Source organism: Plutella xylostella, chromosome 15 (assembly GCF_932276165.1).
Source record: "Plutella xylostella chromosome 15, ilPluXylo3.1, whole genome shotgun sequence".
In the NCBI taxonomy this organism is placed as follows: Eukaryota; Metazoa; Arthropoda; class Insecta; order Lepidoptera; family Plutellidae; genus Plutella; species Plutella xylostella.
This window is the reverse complement of record NC_063995.1, coordinates 1,232,210-1,255,691: the sequence shown is the minus strand read 5'-3', so window position 1 is coordinate 1,255,691 and position 23,482 is coordinate 1,232,210. Positions and strand designations below refer to the sequence as shown.

The window sequence follows — 23,482 nt, the reverse complement described above, 5'->3', positions numbered from 1 at the left end:
CATTAGTAAATAAATATAACTTTTCGTCAAAATATGTGCTTAGGATTTTATTCTATCCTACTTCTCAATATGTCTCTATAGACATGCCCAGTGTACCTAATACCTATACATAGTGCATATGAACTAGGTACCTACAGTACAGTATAATTCAATGCTTAGAAGTACCAAAGTACCTATATGGATTTTGTTGCAGGGGAGTTCCTCTGTAAGTACAACGAATAAATAAGACAAGTTAAATTTTACATCTTGTTTTATTCAATCTCCTTCACCATTCATTACTTCAACAAACTAAGTAGGTAAACCATTAAAACTTATATAGGTACTTACTTATACATAGGTATATATAAACATTAACACATGATTACATTGATTGATTTAGGAAGGTATAATATATTAACAAAAGCAAATTCAATAACAAAAGTATAGCAACAATTTTTACAACTAATCCTGTACAATATATAATTTGACTAATCTAACAGTCTTAATTTATGGAACCTTAAACCATGCCGAGTAATTAGATTTTTCATAGAAATATAAATAGATCATTCTAGAAAGTTCCAGAAAACTTGGATACCTAAGTATATAATGTAACAGAATCTTGTGACGTGAGCACCAAACGAGTCAAATCATTGCCTTGTATCCTTCTCTTTACTTCTTCTCAGCAATGATGTCCAGGATCAACGGAGCGAAGTAAGTGATGATGCAGTCCGCTCCTGCAACCAAATTAATAACACTTAGCTTCGATAGTAGTTGCAGTAATGCAATGTAAAATGTAATATAATGAATTGCTTTACAATGAAAATAAGAAATATATGATCAGCTAAAGTCGGTTTTTAAAATCACATATACTAAATTTACAGATTCTGAACGGTTCATCAACAGTCGTTTGTCCCGCCAATAGAACGATAGCTCATCACTTAATCGCGGGACAATCAACGTTGATTAACCGTTCAGAATCTGTCAATTTAGTATATGTGATTTTAAAAACCGACTTTAGCTGATCATATATTTCTTATTTTCATTGTAAAGCAATTCATTATATTACATTTAGGGTTCGAAGTATCGGCGTCCGGTATCGATACCGAGTACTCATGTGGTATCGAGACGAAGGTATCGATACCGAAAAAGTATCGGTCCAAAAGTATCGATACTACTCAGTATCGACTACTTGCGAAATTGTTAATTTTTGTACCTTCACCAGCATAAAAATCTACTTTTCCATTGCATTTAAAAAAAACTAACTCTCAAGATACAGGGTTACCTAGTTTGGGAGTCAGGGTTTTTTATGTTTTATGTTTACTCTGCTTGTTTTCAATAAAGATTATTTATTATTATTATTATTATTATTATTTGGTAGAATTGGCAGAGCTGTCATCTCTCCCAACCTCTTATAACATAAGCATTAGTTCTGTCACACTGGGACGCCATGGCGACGTAGCCAGTTACATAGACCCATTGTATAATAATTTATAACCCTGACATAAGAACGAAAACGTACTGAACTGCCCTTCCTCCCTAGTTACCTCATGTAGACCCTACGGACCCCATGTATACTTATGTCCAGGACTAATGTGCAAGTACTGACCAGCTCGCCGCATGCAGGTGAGCGTCTCCATGAGCACGGAGTAGAGCTCGGCGCCGTCGCCGCTCTTGCAGATCATGGCGTACTCGCCCGACACCTGCGCAAATATTGGTATATGTTGTAGTGGAGATTATTGAAATAAATATATTGGTAATTAGTTATGGTAGATATAGCAGCGGGTGTTGTGTTTACATGGTAAATGTGGGAGGTGGAGGCAAGCTAAGATTTAGATTATAGAATTACTAACACACTCAATGGGTCGTGCATGAGCTTCACCTTGTCTTAAAAGTATTCCCGTGGGAACAAAAAGGAATCTATGCGGCTAACAGGTTTAATTGTTTCTGCCAAGGAGCAGACAGCACACACCCCACATTTATTTTCCTTCTTATCGTTTTGCTCACAAAGACTAGAGCTAGACTATGGTTTATCATTGGCCAGTCTGATAAGCCTTAGTCGCTGCCAACGTATGGTCGTGGGCAACGCATGGTGGTCCAGATGGTGCCTCATACCTGATATATGAAGAGCGGGTGCGCGGGGTAGCGGTCCTTGGTTTGGCGCACGATGTCCAGGTAGGGCAGCCCCGGCTTCACCATCAGGAAGTCGGCACCCTCCGCCACGTCACGCGCCTGGGGGATGGATAAATTTATATTATGAATCAAATTGGGGTTGTCAATTGTCACAGGTATGTATACGCCGTTCGGTTCACTGGACCGACGCGACGGCTTTAGACAAGTAGGCGGTAGTGGGATGATGACGAGTGTTGTGCGCTCCTTGAGCAGTGAATGTTTACGGGCTAGTGATGATGATGATGTTTGTTATGGGGTAACAGGGCAGGGGTGTTAATGTTCTAAATTGAAAATGTAAGTACAGGCTGTTGCTGTTGCGAAAGTGTCATAATAAAATTATAAGCCTGTATTTAAGGCATAAACGCAAACGAATACATTTTTGTTGATACCATGTTTTCCTTGTGATTATACTCAATCTCTGCAAATTCCAGAGTCAGATCCATTCTACGAGATTGTAGAACATTCCACGCCGCGAGTCTCTACGGTTCGATCGCGTTCGAATGTTTATTTTTATTTACCATTCTAGAAATTCCTCGTTATCTCAACGCCATTGTATTAATTGATAAATAAATTGTTCATATCGGTTCGGTTGCCATGTAGCCTGCGATAAACAACGTATATTTCAGTAAACTATTCGACTTTCAGATGCATAGGTACATCCAGTTAGTATTTTGTTGAAACATCATTACGAAAATCTCTCTCTATTGCTCACAACGGTATCATAGTTGTTATCTAGTTCTGTAAGTATATCTAACAATTTTAGCTTCAGTAATAAAACTAATTTATAATTCGTAATAAAAAGACAAAAGTCAACTTATCCGTTGAATAGTTTAGTGAAAGTACCGGAGCAGTTTTTGCAAGCAACTTGGTACTCGAACACTCAACTTGCATTTTCATTTCGGGTCAATGGTCATTTATTTGGAGAGTGACTCACACTTAACGACTTCAAACTGTAATGTGCCGTAAGAGTTTAGAATCAATGTAACGGTATCGTTTTTAACATTGTATTTTGGACAGCTCAAAATCTGGTTTACTACTGTTTTTTATATTATGTTTTTGCAAGCCTGTAAGATCATAATGGGGAGTAACGCGTGTGAATTTGCCGCTAGGGGCGCTGGTGTCGACTGAGGTTAAGTGACATTTTACTTTTCATATAATTTGTTTGGCGGGCTTCGTGATAAATTATATTTTCGTTCATTTCCCTGTTGAAAAGTGATCTCTTTTCGCGAAATTATCGCAAATATGGATTATTTATCGATGAATGTGCACGCTTTGAAAGCTGAATTAAGGAAAAGAGGCGCATAAATAAGCGGTCTCAAAGAGCAGCTAATTCAGAGGTTAGTTTGTTTACTGTTTACAAACTTATTTTTTACGAAATGTATGCTTGTTTGCTTAGGTAACAGCTATGTTTTTGCTTTTTACAGACACCAAGACTATGACCGTAACAGTAACTTGGTTGTTAACGTAGAGGACAGCATCATACAACAAAATGATTCAGTGTATACTGTTGAGTGGCCTTAAGAAACTTTGTATAGCAGTGTAAACACTAAAAATGAAACTCCAGATCTAGATATTGTCACCAATGAGTAACTACTTTGGAATTTATGTACAGTGTACGGTGGCCTGCGCCTAAAAGTATACAGGCGGAGTTTTTAAAATAGCGATCCCTGATGATGAAGGGACCAGCTACATCTGTTATAAATCCGGGGATGTGTTGTGTGTGATGTGTGTAGCAGTGGTGTTTATGTGGATGTGCTTGAGCAGCATGTGAGCTTGAGATCGCTATTTTAAAATCGCCGCCTGTATACCTACTTTTAGGCGCAGGCCACCGTACATACCATCGCTCTTACGGTGAATGAAAACATCGTGATAAAACCTGCATATCTAGATTTTCGAACCCACCAACCTGCAGAGGACCAGTGTGGTAGGAAATGGTCCAAGCTTAGGAGTGGAGTTTAGACCTTAAGGCGGACATGGACAAAGGCTCCATTCGAGTGAGCCAGGTGCAGGTACTGACACCCCCACAAATAATAGAATACTTAGTATACTATACTACCATTATTAAGTTTCAACTAACAACTCAACCAGCATTCATTGTGTGGATTACTAATGTGTTATATTTTTTGTATAGCAGTGTGTTTAAACGGAGAGGATAAATAAAAGTTAAATCAGTGTGTAATTCTTTTATTTTTAGTGTATTTATTAAATGCCTAATCCTTATTTACATTATATTCTTTCTGAAATTGGTTATAATGATTTTCACAAACACGAGATTATCGGATAATAATTATTTCACAAGCCACTGTTTTAGAACAGTTTTATCACTTGGTAACATATGTCCTCCTTTTCTTTCCCAATATAACGGATCTGAACAACATTGCGGCATAGTAACTCGATATGATGATAGTTATTTTATAATTAATAAGCTTATAAGATTCAAGATTTAAAAACTTTATTTGGCGCCAATTTGATAAAGTCGCCTTTGATAAATTTGACAGCTATGGTACCTCTTTACCTCAGTCGACAGTGGCGCCAACTGGTGAGCAAAAAAACGGTAGTCCCCATTGATGTCAAGAAATGAACTGTTTGTGGGATGATAATAATTAATAATGAGATTCCTGAAAACGTTTTAAGGCGAAGCACAGCTCACGGGCACTAGCTGGCAAGTCTGGCCACCAAATAGTGCTGGTACCACTTTCTGTCTCTGCGCATTTACAAGGTAATCAGTTCAGGGTAACGTTGGCTATGCTGGCTGGTATAAATTCCTGTCATTCCAAAATAAAAAACCTCAGGGTTAAATGGGCCAACACCGTCACCGCGTTCCAAAATCAAATAACTCCACATATCAATTCACAGCGGCGCTGAAAGGGGGGCAGCTGCTAGCACTTCCTGTCTCAATCTCAACTCAATCCATTACAAAATAATAACCTCAGGTTAAGATGAGCCATTACCTGCTCCAAAATTACAAAATCAAATAAATCCTCATAATATCAACTCACAGCAGCTCGCGCGGCCAGCCCAGCACTTCCCGGCGGCAGCTGGTAGCACTTCCTGTCTCCGGCCATGGGCGAACTCTTCATGGTGTCCCGGAACGGACCGTACATCGACGACGCGAACTTGCACGAGTAGGACAGCACTGACACCTGCGGGGTGAGGGGGAGGAGTAAAGACATTTTTTTGGGTGTCCTTTAAACGATCGCCAATTAAATCCGTTTTGAATTTGCTAAATAATAGGTTTGAAGGCAAAATAGTAGATTTGCCAGCAAATTTTTGCCCCCAAACAATTTGAAATCAATTCAACAATTAATCACTTAAAATTGCCGGGATTTATGATCAAGTGGCAAGTTAACATTTATGTATATATTTTAATAGGTATGTCCGCATAACTCGATGTTATGTTTAATATTTAAATGAAACAAAAAATTAAGTTTAAATCATCAATATTCTTAATTAAAAACAACATAAACAACCTTCTTCTAATTATAACTTAAACCTTAATCTTCTTCTAATCAAAAGCAATCTTATTGTAATTAAAACTTAAACTTCCTCTTTTCATCATCATCATCATCAGCCAATAATCATCCACTGATGGAGATAGATCCGCTCCCAAGGAGTGCCACAACATTCGGTCCTCTGCCTTCCTCATCCAACCACTACCGGCTATCCGCCTAAGATCGTCAGTCCAGCGGGCAGGAGGGCGTCCCACGCTCCGTTTGCCTGTTCGTGGTCTCGACTCGAGAACTCGTCTACCCCAACGGTTATCGGTTCTTCGGCAGATATGACCAGCCCACTGCCTCTTCAGCTTGCATATTTTGACAGCTAAGTATGTCGGTAACCTTGGTCCTCTGACGGATAATCTAATTTCTGATACGATCCATCAGAGAAACTCCAAGCATAGCTCTCTCCATAGCACCGTCTCCGCTAATTTGTAAACTCATGTATTAAATTGCTAACGAATTATAATGTTTTAATAACTGGACCAATCATAATGTAACTAATGCTGCTAATGCTGATAAAATATGAATTAAAAAGAAATCGCAACATGCGACCTAGAGTCAATATATTTGCTGGCAAATCTACTATTCTGCGGGCGCAGTTATTATTTGAGGAGCAAAAATAATATTCTGCATACAAAGTTTTTATTTATGTAATGAACTAAAATTTTTTGGCAATCCATCTATTATTTTAGATTTTTGTATTGATATTATTTGCTGATTCATACCAGAGGACACTTTTTATTTATTTGAGGACAAAAATATATTGTTGAGGTTGATCTATTAATTTGCTGATACAAGTTGATGACAAAAATAAACTTTGCTGGCAAGAAATATAGTTCCCATTTTTTTTTCATCTCCCATCACATCCCCACTGCTGGGGCACGGGTCTCCTTTCAATAAAGGAAGGGTAAAGGGTAAAGACTTATGGATCATTTAATAGATGTTTTGTTTTACTAGCTGGTACGAAGACCTGCAGTGTGGGGTGGTTAATTGCTAATTGCATCATTCAATAGATGGAGACTTTATTATTCTTATTAAACCTGAATACACATGAAATTTTCATTTCTCTTATTTCGAAAATTCCACAACTTAAAACACTATCAAAACATGCATTATCAACGTACATGACATTATAGTAATGAGTGAAACTTATCATAATCATAACTATTGTAGATATCTGTGATATTGATAACAAAATTACCTGATTCTGTAGTTTGTTGGCTACGAGCGCGTCTTTGATCGCCTTTATCCGGTTGTCCATCATGTCCGATGGCGCAACCACTTGGGCACCTTCGAGATAAACAGATGTTAAGTAAGAATAAGTACAGAAGATAAGGCAGGTTTAAATAAGTTCATTTGGATTTATAAGTTGTGACAATGAATAATGCAGCATTTTGCCAATGTGGTTTTACATAGGGTCAAATTCCAGAATATTTGCCCGACTGATTGATAGCGTAACGGTTTACTATGCAGAGTGTTTACTATGCAATTAGCGGCGTTACGCGCGCCTAGTAACGAGTGAGAAGTTTGCAAACTGATAATGCAGCCTAAGATAGTTTTAGTATTAGATACTTCAAGGATAAATTCAAATAAGTTACTATCTACAACACACCTGCTTTAGCATAAGTCAATGAGACTTCAGCAATTCTCTTGACGGAAGCGGCATGGTCGATGGCTCCATTAGGGCTCAGCACCCCACAGTGTCCATGCGAGGTGTACGGACAGAGGCACACGTCCACTGCAATGAGGAGGTCTGGGAAGGCTGCCCGGATCCTTGGTAGGGCCTTCACCACTGGGTTGTCTGGTGAATCTGCATTTGTGCCCTTGGGGTCCTATTGAAATAAATAGAAAATATTTAATGATAATATAGCTAGTATTCATCAGATTTATTACTTTCAAACCATCAGATTGTGTTGAAAGGCCTACCAGCAGAATGTTGGCACAAAAGTGTACACCTGGACAATAAATATGTATTAGTTGTAACAGCTTTCTATCTGGGCCTCTTTCACAATCCCACAGGTAGCCATTATCCAGATTGTATCTAGTGTAAATGTTGTCTGCATCATTATACCTTTTCCAACTTTTCAATGATGCCAAAGATGAGGATACTCTTGAGTCCCTTGGCCACCAGTTCCTTGAGGGCCACCATGAGCTGGTTGATGCCGTAGCGGTACACATTGGGCATGCTTGCCACCGGCTGCACTGCATCATCATTCTCTCTAGAGAAATTGCATAATAATTATGAATGTATTGTTAAGGTACAAGTTTTTAAATTTTGTTTGCCTAAATCTGAAACATGGATGAATTTATGTATTATTGAAACTTAAATTGAAAAAGTGTAAATTGATGCTTTAACACAGGCACAACTAGTGCAACTGAATTATTTTTTCTTCTGGAATTCATTCATTTTTACAAGTCCTTATGTGAAAGTTATAAAAACTTTATAATAAAAATTTTAGGCTGTCAGTGAAAAATGCTTATGAAAAAACAGAGTAGATTTGCAGCCAATTATCACGCTGACCTACCTGATAAAAACTGACACGAGGTCATGCCACTTCCACTGAGTTTCACCTTTGCAACAGGATAGAGATAATTTTGAGTGGACTAACCTAAGGTATTACATGCGATAATCATACTTACAGAAGGAATATGGGGTACATAAGATTGTGGGGTTCGATGCTGGTGTCGGGCTCCTGAAGCCGACGAAGTGTGGGGTGGAAATAGCCCCCCTGCAGCACATGCTCTGGACTCAAAAATAGTTGACTCATGTTAGATTTTTCTAATAGCTCGCTACGAAAATTCTCACGTATTGTTAACTAGTAAGGACACAGTAACAGCAGGAGATTTTAGGTAACAGGTTTCTGTTACAAAATGAAAGGGTTTTGATATATTTTGGAATTAATTCTTCAATCTGTTATCACGACCACTATCAAAACAACAAAAAGTGAGTACATGTAGGCGATTTACTAAACGTCCATTCTGACAGCTGGAACATAGATCTCAACTCAGAATAATAAAGTTGTTTAGTGCTACATGAACTTACATAGAACTATCATTATTTTAAGTATGAATCCTCCATAGATTGTAAATAAAGCGGTCAAGTGTAAGTCAGACACATCTATGAAGGGTTCCGTATGAAGCCACTAGATACGATATGAAATAACTGGTGAAAATATACCTCTATCAAAAGAAAATATACCCCTAAATACGTAACGTCGCAGTTGTAGCTCGTACGGCGCATGAAATAATAATAATCAATAAAATATTATTGTTAAATAGGTAATTTATTTATCAGAATGTATGTATATACCTTATGTATCTAATTATTGATTGTTATAAATAATTCTACATTTAACATAATTTAAAATTAATATTTACAATATTACAACAGTAAAATGTATATCTAATAGAACTAATTGAGTAAAAAATCTTAGGTGTAAATGATTAATTTTCTACAGTTTCCGATTTGCTTTCATCCTGCGTCACGGTCGGATACCGGCATTCGGGCTCTCCGCACTCGCACTTGAATAATTTAGACTTCACCGACCAAAACTTGTCACCATAGTCGAATCTGAAAATAAAATAATCGTTAGTAAGTTAGGCCTAATTTCACACCATTCGGTTAGGTTAAAAATACCTCGGTTTGGTTACTGTATGGACCGTTAAGGTTAGTGAGTGTCCCACCATGCAAAATCAAGGGGTTAACTCCCTTGATCGGGTGATAAACTTAATTGCTGCTGTGGGGTTCCGCTAAGACTTGGTTAAGGCCTAATTTCACACCATTCGGTTATGTTAAAAATACCTCGGTTTGGTTACATCATGGACCGTTAAGGTTAGTGAGTGTCCCACCATGCCAAATCATGGGGTTAACTCCCTTGATCGGGTAATAAACTTAATTGCTGCTGTGGGGTTCCGCTAAGACTTGGTTAAGACCGGTAACCAGGCAACGGGTTGTTGACTTTTGACACATTTGTCAAGAATTCAAGATGGAAAAATGAACAGAGCCTTTGATAAACAATATACGAACTAGATGTTGTGTGACATAAAAAATGAAGCGAAATAATGTCTGGGTTTTATATACTGTAAAACCGAGATAAAAGTTTTAATTTAATGTCCTAACCTAACTTAGAACCACAATATAGAAACACAAATTGGCCCTACCTGGAAATCGAACCCGGGATCCCTGGGTGATGAAGCTGAGCTTCTACCACTAGACCACTTAATGAGAACTATTGAATTAAGTGAAAAATCTTCTAACAAAATATTTTAGAATAAGACCTTACTTAGAAATTGAGGTGTTATTTGTTGAGTCATTTCTTTTGCACTGACACTCCATCTAGTTCGTTGTATTGTTTTTCAAAGGGCATGGCGTAATGATATTATTTTCAATGACGGATGTCAAAAAAACAACCTCGATAGAAATAGTAACCATGGCAACCTCAAAACCAAAAAGTTTGGTTGTTTGAGGTTGTTTGACATTATAGAGACATAGACACCAATTTCAATGAATATGACAGAATATTGAATGAAGTGTGAGTGAATGATTCACATAATGCTTGATTTAAGAATGGTCTATTAGATTTTCGTCATGGGACTCATCCAATTAACAAGGGTATTAATCCTTAAACGCGGCGTCAGCAAATCCGTTATTGAGACTGTATCACTGTAACTAACAGAATCATGAGAAACCAGGTCTTAGACCGGTAACCAGGCAACGGGTTGTTGACTCTTGACACATCTGTCAAGAATTCAAGATGGAAAAATGAACAGAGCCTTTGATAAACAATATACGAACTAGATGTTGTGTGACATAAAAAATGAAGCGAAATACTGTCTGGGTTTTATATACTGTCAACCGAGATAAAAGTTTAAATTTAATGTACTAACCTAACTTGGAACCGCAATATAGAAACACAAATTTATGGCCCTACCTGGAAATCGAACGCGGGATCCCTGGGTGATGAAGCTGAGCTTCTACCACTAGACCACAAAGGTAGATTCAAGAAGTTAAATCTAATGACTTAATGAGAACTATTGAATTATGTGAAAAATCTTCTAACAAAATATTTTAAAATAAGACCTTACTTAGAAATTGAGGTGTTATTTGTTGAGTCCTTTCTTTTGCACTGACACTCCATCTAGTTCGTTGTATTGTTTTTCAAAGGGCATGGCGTAATGATATTATTTTCAATGACGGATGTCAAAAAACAACCTCGATAGAAATAGTAACCATGGCAACCTCGAAACCAAAAAGTTTGGTTGTTTGAGGTTGTTTGACATTATAGAGACATAGACACCAATTTCAATGAATATGACAGAATATTGAATGAAGTGTGAGTGAATGATTCACATAATGCTTGATTTATGAATGGTCTATTAGATTTTCGTCATGGGACTCATCTAATTAACAAGGGTAATAATCCTTAAACGCGACGTCAGCAAATCCGTTTTTGAGAGTGTAACTAACAGAATCATGAGAAACCAGGTCTTAAGGTTATAGTTACGTAATTAGCATGTGTCTGATGATTATAAATTAGTTTTGTTAACGGTAATAAAGGTAAGATTTAGACCGCATCCATCCTCTTTCCCACTGGCAACTCAACCTAACCAATTTCCCCCACTGGCAACACTGCACACTCACGTGAGCTCCTCATTGGCCGCAATATCTCTGGTGGCAAAGAGCGTGATGGTCGGCAGCCGCAGGTCCCGGGTGTTGGTGAAGACCCTGACCGGCGCCAGGTTGGGGCGGCAGCTGTGGTTGATGAACCGCGCCGCGCTCCCGTACACTGCTGCGTCTACGCATAATTGCGTCTTTTCTACGCATTGCTGTGGAAGGAGGTTGGTGTTAAAGGAGGCTAAAAAAAGAATCAAATGGGAACGCAGGATAATTATTTTAAGGCTGGGCATATCAAGCTGGACTGGTCAAGCGTTTGGAGAAACCGATGCTGATGGATCCTTTCGACGGGTGAACCGATTTCGAGGAAACATAACTTACCTACATCCCAATCGGACCATATCAGAGCTACAGTGGCACAAGTAGATCACCAATCACACTATCCCCCCTAGTTTAATATCGGAATAAAAAATCTGCCTTATGATTTTTTTCCGTTTGGAATCGGTAGCAAAACATACCTCAATATGCGTAGGCTTTAAATGCAGTCCGAACATGTATTGATCCATGGTCCTGGTGTCTGCCTCATCAGCCGGCAGTAGTTCTCCAATATAGGCGGCGGCAGGGGCGCCACGGAGCAGCGCGCGCGCGGCCCGCAGGCCCCAGCCCCCGCGCCGCCGCTTGAACACCACTGTCCGCACGAATGTGGCCCCGAGGTTGGTGAGCTTGGTTATTGTCGTGTTGGTGCAGTGGCTCTGTTGGGGAGGGGTTAGGTTTTATTTTATCGGGTCATGTACTGTCATTATATCTAGAGAAAGGGCTAGGCTATAAAGGGTACTAACACTACTAACGCTACAGCGCTACCTATGGAGATTTCATTTTTTTTTTCTTTTGGTAAAGTCTCTAATTTTCTTTATATAAACTTTTAGAACTTAGCATTGGCACCATGAAAATAGTAGGTAGGTTACTACTAATTCTTAAATTATTCGCAAAAAACGAAGGCCTCAGAAAGTCGCATTCGGTCTATCCGAATCGGAAGAACTTTCTTTACTCCTCTTTTCCCACAGATGGCGTTACCCACTCCAGAACCTCTACTCACCAGGCGACACCCGCACGTGTAATTACACTCGAAGATCATGGGCGGCTCGTGGTAGGGGAAGCTCGGCAGCAGGCGCCCGCCGCCGCCGCGCCAGCGCCGCACCGACACCGCCGCGCAGGAGCAGGCTGAGGCTGAGCAGTCTGTGCCGGCGCAGTTGCAGCCCTGGGGGGGAGAAGGGTTATTGAATGCGATGGAAATGACTTGCGCTCTTTGATCGACCAATCAGAAGAGCTAGCACGGGGCGCAATGAAGATGTAACCAAAGTTTTGCATCGCGCAGCCTCAAGAGCGAGCGCGACGGAGAGAAGTTTTGTCACGTCTTCAATGCGCCCCGTGCACCGACGCAATAGCAACCTTGAACGTTAGGGAGGTTTTTTAAATGTTTTTGCAGGCAGGCTACGGCAGTCAACAACATGATGATGATTCATGGCTATCTAGCCTAGTGCACTGGCTCCCATACGCGGGCTCTGTAACATTATGAAAATATATTGTCGTTAAAGATAAGTTCCTGGCTCTATTGATGGAGCGTACTCCATGTTATCATCACAAGAATTGTATTTGTGTAGATATATCAGGTGTCCGACACCAATATCATAGGTTCTGTCTAGTTTAGTTTATTTATTTATTTATTATAAAAACAATAATGCTTAACAGCTATGGCCAACACGCGATTATTGCTAGGTAGTACAACAATTATGTATTTACAAAATAGAATCTAGCATTCAACAAATACAAGTTCCACGTATTTATACTTATTTATTTAAGACAGTGACGTAGGTGAGAATGCGTGAGTCGCGTTCGACTCACCTGCATGGTGGGCAGCGTGTTGTCCACGGCGATGCGGGTGGGCATCACGTGGCGAGTCACGTACGTGAAGGGCTCGGGCGCGGAGTCGTCGATCTCGTTCACGCACGGGATCGGGTAGGTTTCGTGGCCGTTTGATATGTCGCTGTGGACGGAGGATGCGTCGGTTAATTAAAGAAGAAACAAATACGATCCGTCTAAGCTACGATTATGTGCTGTGACCCTAAATAAGGGCGAAATCTTGGTCATTACAGTCTAGTAAGCGTCGTGTTTCATAAATTGTAGTTTTCAACTCTATTGTGGCCTATTCGAACCGCAGAATGATCCGCTACTGTCGTGTAGTGCGACCGAAGTATGTGGCAAGCGAGCGCGCACTCGCCTCCCCTTTCCGCTCCTCACTCCTTCGTAACCTAAAAATTCCCCTTCTTTTTTGCCGAGCGATCTAAACACACCGCGCGACCTGTATCTAAGTACAGACAAGCACAACTCACCTAGTGATGAGCTTGAACCGCTTGGTACAGTCGCGCACAGAGAGCGCCAGCTGCATGTTGAGCGAGATGGCGCTCTGGCAGTCCCCGCTGTGTTCTGTGTGCGTCTGTACATGTGTGTACACTCACCTAGTGATGAGCTTGAACCGCTTGGTACAGTCGCGCACAGAGAGCGCCAGCTGCATGTTGAGCGAGATGGCGCTCTGGCAGTCCCCGCGGCACACCTCCACCGGCAGCTCGCCCGCGCTGTTCTCTATGTCCGTCTGGAAAAAAATGTTTATATAGGGTGTTGCAAAAGTGGTATAGTAAAGCCAAAATGGGTAACTCTGGGGGTCGATCTATATAAATTTTATTTCACTACTACTTTAAGAAAGCGGTAAAAAAATATATGGTTTCCTACACCAAGCTCGACTAGCTAGGAGTATTGATGATAAATTAGATATATAACTCACTCTCGCTCCTCTCGCCAGTAAGATGATGACGCAGGGGTAGTGTCCCTGCCGCGCCGCTACGTGTCTGTGAAAAAAAAAGTTTCAATAAATTGTATTTGTGGAACTTTAATCGTGGTTCTACAATCACGCTAATACGGCGTTTACAGACAAAAAATTATGTAACTGAAGCAAGCGTTCCTAAGTTAGGTTAATAGTATCAGTGCTAATAAATCACACAAATTATTCAGGAGTTTCTTCTACCAAGACAAAGGGCACTTTCCAAAAAGAGAGTATTTTGGAAAATACGGACATAAAAAACTGTAACTACCATTGTGATATTTTAGGAAATTATCAAAAAGGTCCACCACACCACAACCATGAATAAAACATTTGACTTTGAACTAGTCTTGTTGAGACGGTCAGGGCTAGATCAGCGTCACTATAAAACCAGCCTACACCCTACATAGTCTACACACAGTAGAAAACTCACAGCGGCGTATCGGAGTGCACGTTGGGCGCGGACACGTCGGCCCCGGTGTCGGCCAGCAGGCGCAGCGCGGCGGCGGCGCCGGCCAGCGCGCACCAGTGCAAGCGCCGTTCATCACGAGGTCATAGGTAATACGTTTACTATACCTTTACGTTATCCTACTAATATTGTCAATGCGAAAGTTTGTGAGTATGTGTGACTGTGTGTTTGTTACTTCTTCACGTCAAAACGGCTGAACCGATTGTAACGAAATTTGGTATGTAGTTAGCCGACACCCTGGCTTAACACATAGGTTACTTTTTATCCCGGAATTCCCATTTTTATCCCGGAATTCCCACGGGAAAACTTTTTATAGCGAAGCAAAGCTCGCGGAAACCGCTAATCCAGTTATATAGCTCTGTGACACACTCACAGAGGGGTATCGGAGTGCACGTTGGGCGCGGACACGTCGGCGCCTGTGTCGGCCAGCAGGCGCAGCGCGGCGGCGGCGCCGGCCAGCGCGCACCAGTGCAGCGCGCCGTTGCCCTCCGCGTCCGCCGCGCTGGGGTCCGCGCCGGCTGATAGCAGCGTGCTGCGGGGGGAGAGAAGACGATTATTTATAATCAGACCCCTTAACATGAATTTTCATCGTGAACGTGAAGTAAAATTACTCGATGAATTTTGTAGGAAAATTTTAATTCTGCCGACCGCAAAGGGCTGCCGCTGTTCATATTTTCACACAAAATTACTCGATTAATTCTACTTTACGTTCACGATGAAAATTCATGCTAAGGGGTCAGATGAATGATTGATAGTTAACAAAGCAAATGGTTGTGAAAATGATCAAAACGCACGAAGTAAATGACTATTGATTTTCGGGGGAGAGAAGACATTATTTATAATCAGATGAATGATTGATAGTTGAGGAATGAAAAGTGTGGTGAAGATGGTCAAAATTGACGGAGTAAACTATTGATTTTAGATATACTGGGTTGGGAGTCTACTATTTACCATAAACAAATAAAAGATGGCGCCACCATAGGTCACTTTATTGACAATCATTGTAATTTGATTCTTATAGAAAGACATTGGGGCCATACATAATATTCGTAGCGGTTCTCAACAACTAATGCCAACGGCTAGTGGCGCCATCTAGCGGCAACCCTACAAACTACGCAGTACTTACGTGAGCACGGCGGGGTGGTTGTTCTCGGCGGCCCACACGAGCGGCGTCCACCCGCCGTGGTCGCGCGCGTCCACCGTGGCAGCGGCTGAACTCAAGATGGCGGCGGCGACGGCGCGCCCGCCCCATTGGGCTGCTAGGTGCAGCGCTGTCATGCCTTCTGGACCCTGGGGGAGAAAACAGTCATAATATATTATTAAGCATTATTTTTTAATCAAAGAAGAGATTTTTTTAAACGAGAACCGCTATGTAAAAGTTGGTTTTATGCTTATTTTGATAATGGAAGTTATATGTTCATTCACAGCAGTTTGTTTTACAGGTTTTTATTAATCGTATTAGCTTTTATCCGAGAGTTTGGATATGGTTTAATGTTCTCTGTGTTGCCCAATCCTAACTAATATTATAAATGCGAAAGTAACTGTGTCTGTCTGTCTGTCTGTCTGTTACTCTTTCACGCCAAAACTAATGAACGGATTTGAATGAAATTTGGTATATATACGGTTTAGACCCTGGGAACGAACATAGGCTACTTTTTATCCCGGAATTCCCACGGGAAAACTTTTTAAGGCGAAGCGAAGCGCGCGGGAACAGCTAGTAAACAATAAAACGGACTGCAGTGTGATTAGTGTGAATGTAAGATGCTTATTTTTATGCAAATTATAATTGTAATAAAAGCCATATAATACTCACAGCCACATTAACATCGCAGCCAGCGGCAATCAGATATCTGATGACCTTCATCAGGTTCTCCTCATTAGGCTTCAGGGCGTCATCGCCGTCCATCGTGCTGTCTCGCTCGCTCTCCTTGTCTTCCTTCTCCTGCGACGACACCGAGTCCGTATCTTTGTCCTTGTCTGTCGAGGCTTTAGACGATTTGTCTGTTGATTTCTTGGAAGACTTCTCGAGGAGTGCTGCAGAGAATCATGAAAATAATTTTAAGATGAAACTTGATAAAATCTCCACCTGCACTATCATATGTGTTAATCCAGGGTGTAGCCTCCCCACATACCAAATTTTATCAAACATCAAGCCATTCCCGTGAAAGGGTAACAAACATATATACATACTTACAAAAACTATAAACTTTCCTATTTATAATACTAGTGTTTAATGTGACAAAAAGGATATTCACCATAAACTACATAATATAAGCGGTATCCTCTTTCCAGCATCCGCCAATCCAAAGTATCAGGTTCTTACATACCAAATTGCATTTAAAACGATTCACCCTTACTCCCGTCATACCGTAACACATATTCACAAACCTCCGCCTTCATAATACAAGTGTGAAGTGTGTCAAAATGAATACTCACCAGAAATGGCGGTCATAAGTGGCGTCCTCAACCCTTGATCCTGTGCATTTAGGTCAGCACCAGCATACTGCAGTAAGTAAACCGCCGTAAGGTTTCCACTTTGTGCCGCCAGGTGGAGACACGAGTCTGCTAAGGAGGGCTTGCTCACGTCCACGGACACTGGGGGAGAAAGTTGTACATTTAAGGTGAGTAGAAATATAATTATGTATTGTGTGGTGCCACGGTATTCCCGTGTTATGTCTGGCACCGAACCAAAAATCTCTCAATTTTATCAATTTATTAAAATTAGTAAAAGGCATTTAAATCTTAAGCTTTTATACGTACAAATTGGGTTACGAGAATGGAATTGGAAGAGAGTGCTATAATCTACGTCTACATAGTTTACTGGCTTATGTTTATGAGCAAAACAAATACAGGAATATCCCATAATATCAAACCAAGCTTTTAACACTTACTAATCTTAGAAATCAGCTCCTCAGCGGTCTCAAAGTTTACGATAGCATCTCTCAACTTCAACTCATTCTCAGCCGTGGACACTTCCCCGTTGGTCCCAGACAGTTGAGCCTTCAGACTCTTGATGTCTATGGGGGGCTTCGGTAGTAGGTCTTCAGGGATGTAAGGCTCGTGGTCCAGTTGGGATGGGTCCAGTGTCGAGAAGCTTAGGAAGGCTGGTTGACTGTGAGTGTTAGAAAAATAAAAGAGTGATTAGAAGTTAGTTGAAAAATTTAATGGCGAATGACAAATGAAACTGGTATGCTAATCATGGAATAATCTGTACGTATAATATATTCGAAATACATTTTTATTTTTAACTACTATTTGTAATGAGATTTATAAGAGCTGTATCTGCAACATCTGCGTGCGTTACAAGACGGGCGGTTTCCAATAGTTCCATTATATAGGCTTTTTTTAACAACATGCAGATTTCATCACGCACGCGGGATGGCACGCCATTTTCCCGCGTCTCGCGTGCATGTTCCACGCGTTACAATGAATACTTGTATGAAAGCGTTTAAGGGCTATCTCCCGAGGGTGATCAAATCTGCATGCTGTTAAAAATAGCCATAAGATGCAGAAGTGTAGTGACCCACCTGGAGACGCGCTGCTCGTGCAGCAGCTGGCGGCGGCCGCTGCAGTCCATGCGCAGGCGCACGCGGCGGCACTCGCAGTTGGCGGGCCGCTGCCACTGGTAGAGCAAGCGCCGGTATAACATACTATACTCACTTGCGCCAACGAGCCGCGACGCCTCAACTGTCCTGCTTACTTATGAAATAGCCGCCATTTCTCTGTTGCTTTTTTTTATTAATCTTTATCTGCGTGTGATATAAGATAGGCGCCATTTTCCTATTCATTCCTTATCTGAGTGCGTTGTGACACGGGCGCCATTTTCTTATTAAGAAGCAAAAAGATATCAGCGCTTGCTATACATGTAGGCCTGTTTCTCCCACTTATACAACGTCCGCCATTTTAAAATAGCTTCTTTATCAGCGTGCGTTATAAGACGGGCGCCATCTTATAAAAGCTCTTTTTATCAATGTTTCAACAGCGTAATACCCACCTAGTAACGCGCTGCTCATGCAGCAGCTGGCGGCGGCCGCTGCAGTCCATGCGCAGGCGCACGCGGCGGCACTCGCAGTTGGCCGGGCGCTGCCACTGGTAGAGCTGCACCCGTACAACATACTATACTCACTCGTGCCAACGAGAGCTGCGTGTGGTGTTTGTAGAGCCCAACTGTCCTTATTAGCCGCCATTTTCATGTTGCTTTTTTATTTACGTGCGTTTTATTATTTAAGGGCTACATATTCCTATTGATTCTTTACCTGATTGCGTTATAAGTCGTCCGCCACTTTCCTATTGATTCGTTATCTGCGTGCGTTATAAGTCGTCTGCCATTTTCTTATTGCTTCTTTATCAGCGCTTGCTATATGTGGGCTTGTTTCTCCCACTTATACAACGTCCGCCATTTTAAAATAGCTTTTTAATCAGCGTGCGCAAGACGGCCGCCATTTTCCAAAACCTATTTTCATCTAAGATGCAACAGCGTAAAACTCACCTAGTAACACGCTGCTCATGCAGCAGCTGGCGGCGGCCGCTGCAGTCCATGCGCAGGCGCACGCGGCGGCACTCGCAGTTGGCCGGGCGCTGCCACTGGTAGCTCAGCAGCCCGCAGTGGGGGCAGCCCGGCGCCGCCTTGGCCGGGGCCGTCAGCCCGCAGTCTAGGTGGAAGAAGTGGCCGAGCGAGCAGCGGTAGAATATGCCCTGCGAAATTATTAAGAGGTTTTTTTTTGACTTGTCATAAAAGGGACGAATATTGATAATTGAGGAGCTATAATTTATAAATTTCACGTCCTATAATAGTACATTGTGATACGAGTGCGGAAGGTGTGGAGTACAAATGGATGGCTACGAGACTGTTATGACCCTCCTCGCTAGTATCACACGGCTATTTTCAACACCCAACACACATAGTTGTGCAGGGGGGCGCCCTAACCTCATCACTAGTAACAAAAGTAGTAGCTTTAAAGACTCACCTGAGTACAAAACAGTCCACACGTAGTACAGCACATATGCTTCCTCAACAAGCTAGTATGCAGTTCACACAGCAGTGCATACGGGGTCCTTGGCTTGGCGCGCAGTAAAGGTGCTAAGGAGCCTCTTCAAAGTAATTATATGAGTTTTGATTTCACACTTACTTGAGTACAAAACAGTCCACACGTAGTACAGCACATATGCTTCCTCAACAAGCTAGTATGCAGTTCACACAGCAGTGCATACGGGGTCCTTGGCTTGGCGCGCAGTAAAGGTGCTAAGGAGCCTCTTCAAAGTAATTATATGAGTTTTGATTTCACACTTACTTGAGTACAAAACAGTCCACACGTAGTACAACACATATGCTTCCTCAATAAGCTAGTATGCAGTTCACACAGCAGTGCATAAGGAGTCCTAGGGCCGGCGCGCAGTAATGGGGCATGGGAAGCGCCGAGGCGCCGCGCGGGGTGCGAGCAGCCGACGCGGCCTGAGGGGGAGGTCTCGATGGCTCGGCAGAATACTGGCTCTGGGGAGAGGAAGGTTTTATGTTTAGATTGGTTTTAGTGTTTAATTCAGTGCGTGCTGCCGTGATGAGTTATGGTTTAGGAGGGTCACTATGGGTTACGTAAAATTTATGATAGCTGTCACGCAATCTGACAGTAATCGCAGAAGTGCTACTAAACTTCGTTTATCTAAAGCTTCGGAGCGTTGGGCCAAACAGCCAGTAAGAACCTGAATAGTTTATTTATCTCCGCACCTCCGACATCGTGCCAGATTTTAGACTTCAAGGGAAGAAAGTACAGATTGTTAAATCCTACAAAAAGGGTCTGCAAAACATTCCATTCCAGTTATTCCGTGGCAAATATGTAGTAACACCGTACAACAAAATAGTGTTAAAAAACAACACGTTACCCGCTTTCTAAACTACTAACGAGCCGCCTACTTGATATAATTATTGTGACCTGTAGATCCCGACAACTTGGTCATAAACTACAGGCACTATACCTTCAGTCAGACGGTAGTTCAAAAACAACAGTTAAGAATACTACCTTCAAGTTCGCTAGGCGCCGCGTACACATTGCTAGGCGCCTCGCACAGACAGGCGCCCAGCACGGCCGGCCGCTCGTCCGGGCACGCCGCCTCCGACCCCTCCGAGCCCTCCGGCGGGGAACTGTGAGGGAAGGTGAGTGTAATGTTTGTAGTTATAGATTTGGAATAGTTATAGTTATTTTAAGGATGGTGAGTGTGAGTATAATTTGTGACGGTATACATTTTACATACAGTTTTATAGCTCGTACAAACAGTAAATAGTGACCCAGCCGAGTGGATGTGATGGGTTGTGATGATATGCAAATATATCTTTATTTGTCACCACAAATTAAATCATACAAAGAAAACTTATAAACCAGGAACAATAGGCAGCCTTATTGCTAAGAGCGATCTCTTACAGGCAACCTTATATTTTCTGGTGTAACTTACACTTCCTCGGGCGCCTCCTCCTCCTCGGGCTCCGAGGCGTAGGGCGAGGAGGTCTCGAACTGCGGGCGCCGCAGCCGCGACGAGCGCCGCCGCGGGGGCTCCCTGCGCACACAATAACACATCGCTTTTAATGATGCCAATAAAGTCTGAGGCTCTCTCTAGTCATTAATGTATCTAGTATTAATGTATCGTAAACAGCATTTTTTTTAAATTGTTTATCAAAGATTATAAATGCAAAAAATGTGCTTTGTTTGTTGCGGGTAACAGCGGAAACGGATTTATTTTATTTTCGTTTTGAATAGTTGCGTCTTTGGCACTATCTTATGGTGAGGCGTGTTACCTTGTTACAATGTGAACTATTCACCTACTAATTTCTAGTAATCAGCTCCTGTTTATGACATAAGTTGTATTGTGACGGGGTGCCAAGCTGCTGGTATGCTGGTGCTTGAGTCTGCACTTATTTGTTTGTATTTTTTACCTTGTGTTAAAAGAAACAGCTGCATCTGACCTAAATGTGTACTACAGTTTAAAATATAAATGCTATTAGTGACCTTATTTTAACGAGCCTATATAGCTTGTAACGCTGTTGGATTTAAATAAATTTAGCCCAAGGGGAACAGCTAATTATGTATATCCCTATAAAATGTAACTCAATATAAAATATTCTGAGTAATATTTTTTTAATTATCCAAAACCTTTTCCAGTTTTCTGAATTTTTAAAGTTTTAACTGTTAGCCAGTACTTACTTGCTGTCATCCAGACTGTCCCGATGCTGTGAGCTCTTGCTGTCGTCGTGCGCGCTGCGCAGGGAGCGGCGCGGGGTGCGCTGCTGCGCCGGGCTGAATTCCTCGTCACTGGAGTCGTCAAACTCCTCGTAGATGTTGGCCAGCTCGTCTTCTAGATCCTCATCTTCTGCATCTTGTCTGTAAAGAACAGAAAACTTAGAAGTTTATTTTTATTTTTGTCATAACTAAATTAATTTACATAACTCTGTGGCTCTCTAATGCACACTCACAGTGATGGAATGGCATAATCAAATCATATATATAAGAAAAACACTTCTCATTGATGTTAATAAACTATACATAAGCATAAACTATAACAATCCTCTTTTTTGGGTAGGGTTTAAAAAAGAATCAGCTTACCCCTCCTCATCAATTTCCTCAATATCCACATCCATGGCTTCATTCTGTGCATTGAGATGTTCAGCCACGGCCTCCGTGTTGGTAGAGTCCATGGACTGAGACTCCTCGTTGGCTTCCCGCGGCTCCCCCTCTATCGCCTGCAGGCCAAGCTTACTCAAGTGCTTCTTCTTCATCTTATTCAGCCTTACTTCTTGTTCTTTCATTGCCGGAGATATTTCTATGGCTACTTTAGGCTCAAGATCCTCTTTCTGTACCTTTCGTTTCTTCGGTGTGACCTCACCTGGTGACACCATTTTGGAACTGGGTTCTGAGACTGTGGCTTCAGGACTGCGGCGTCTTAAAGATCTCCTAGTTTGGACACCTTCTTCAGGTGACTTGTCAGTTGGCGCTGTAATGCCAAGTCTTACATTATTCTGAGTCTCCAGTCCTATACGGAGCTCCTTGTTGGCAAGTATCTTGGCTGTTGGCTTGATTCGTCGGGACAGTCTTTGCGAAGGGGCAGGGCTAGGTGTGGTCTCATTGTAAGACTTCTCTTTCCTTGCGATGGCACTTGCTATGATGTTGTCTCCGTGGTCTTTGTTTTTGTTCCGCACTGACCTCTTGGGGGTGGTGCTGGAGGTGTCGGAGGTGGCGTCGTCGCTCTCGTAGACGGAGGTCTTGCTGGTGCTGGCCTCATCCTCGTCCGCGCCGTGCGCCCTGGTCGACCTCCTCACCGTGGTCTCCTCATGTTTCTCCTCAGTAGATACAATTTTCATGTTGCTGCTCTTGATACCTGGCTTTTCTGAGCGGAAGGTGAGGACAATGCGAGGTTTAGGCTCCTCATCACTTGCCTTACTCTTGTCATGCTTTTTAGGTAATTCTTCTTTCACAGTGACGAGTTTGGGTTGGATCGGTTCACTTTTTTCACGTTTCTCTTTGGTATTTACCGCAGGGACAGGGTCCTTGGAATCCATGGCCCCGCTAAAGGCAAATTGCACAGCAGCTGTCGGTGTCGCGATGGTTCAAGCTTACAAGAGATGCAACACCGCGCACTATATTAGGGGCGTTATAGAATATAATTTAGTCTAGTAACATGATTACGAGTAAGTCCGCACTGTATGTAAAATTATTTACAGTAATTATCCTGTAAATTTCGACATTATGTACGCAAATCGGAAAATAAAACTGGAGTAAAAGAAAATAAACTGAGAAAGCAACAAAATTTACAACAAGATATCGTTCAGAATCTTTAGTTTACAATCCATTGAGTTCTGTCATTATTATTTTAGTTACGACGGCAGGATGGCAATA

The 23,482-nt window shown here is 41.8% G+C and overlaps 2 protein-coding genes across 2 annotated transcripts; both read right to left on the bottom strand.

Annotated features, from left to right (window-relative positions):
• Positions 1-232: 232 nt before the first annotated feature.
• LOC105398638 (delta-aminolevulinic acid dehydratase) lies at positions 233-8,577 on the bottom strand. Its single transcript, XM_038107802.2, has 8 exons — positions 8,286-8,577; positions 7,717-7,864; positions 7,258-7,477; positions 6,847-6,935; positions 5,148-5,291; positions 2,092-2,208; positions 1,586-1,679; positions 233-713 (listed from the first exon to the last, which is right to left on the bottom strand). The coding sequence occupies exons 1-8, from the start codon at positions 8,411-8,413 to the stop codon at positions 649-651; spliced, it is 1,005 nt and encodes a 334-aa protein (XP_037963730.2). The 5' UTR covers positions 8,414-8,577; the 3' UTR covers positions 233-648.
• A 336-nt stretch (positions 8,578-8,913) lies between these two features.
• LOC105398675 (histone-lysine N-methyltransferase EHMT1) lies at positions 8,914-23,270 on the bottom strand. Its single transcript, XM_048625656.1, is given in 18 exon segments — positions 8,914-9,216; positions 11,287-11,471; positions 11,778-12,011; positions 12,356-12,517; positions 13,162-13,303; positions 13,650-13,909; positions 14,099-14,162; positions 14,977-15,135; positions 15,730-15,893; positions 16,417-16,637; positions 17,040-17,279; positions 17,495-17,715; positions 19,093-19,298; positions 19,895-20,094; positions 20,618-20,739; positions 21,048-21,149; positions 21,794-21,970; positions 22,193-23,270. Coding segments are annotated over 18 exon segments (3,939 nt in total). The 5' UTR covers positions 23,146-23,270; the 3' UTR covers positions 8,914-9,089.
• Between the last annotated feature and the right edge of the window lie 212 nt (positions 23,271-23,482).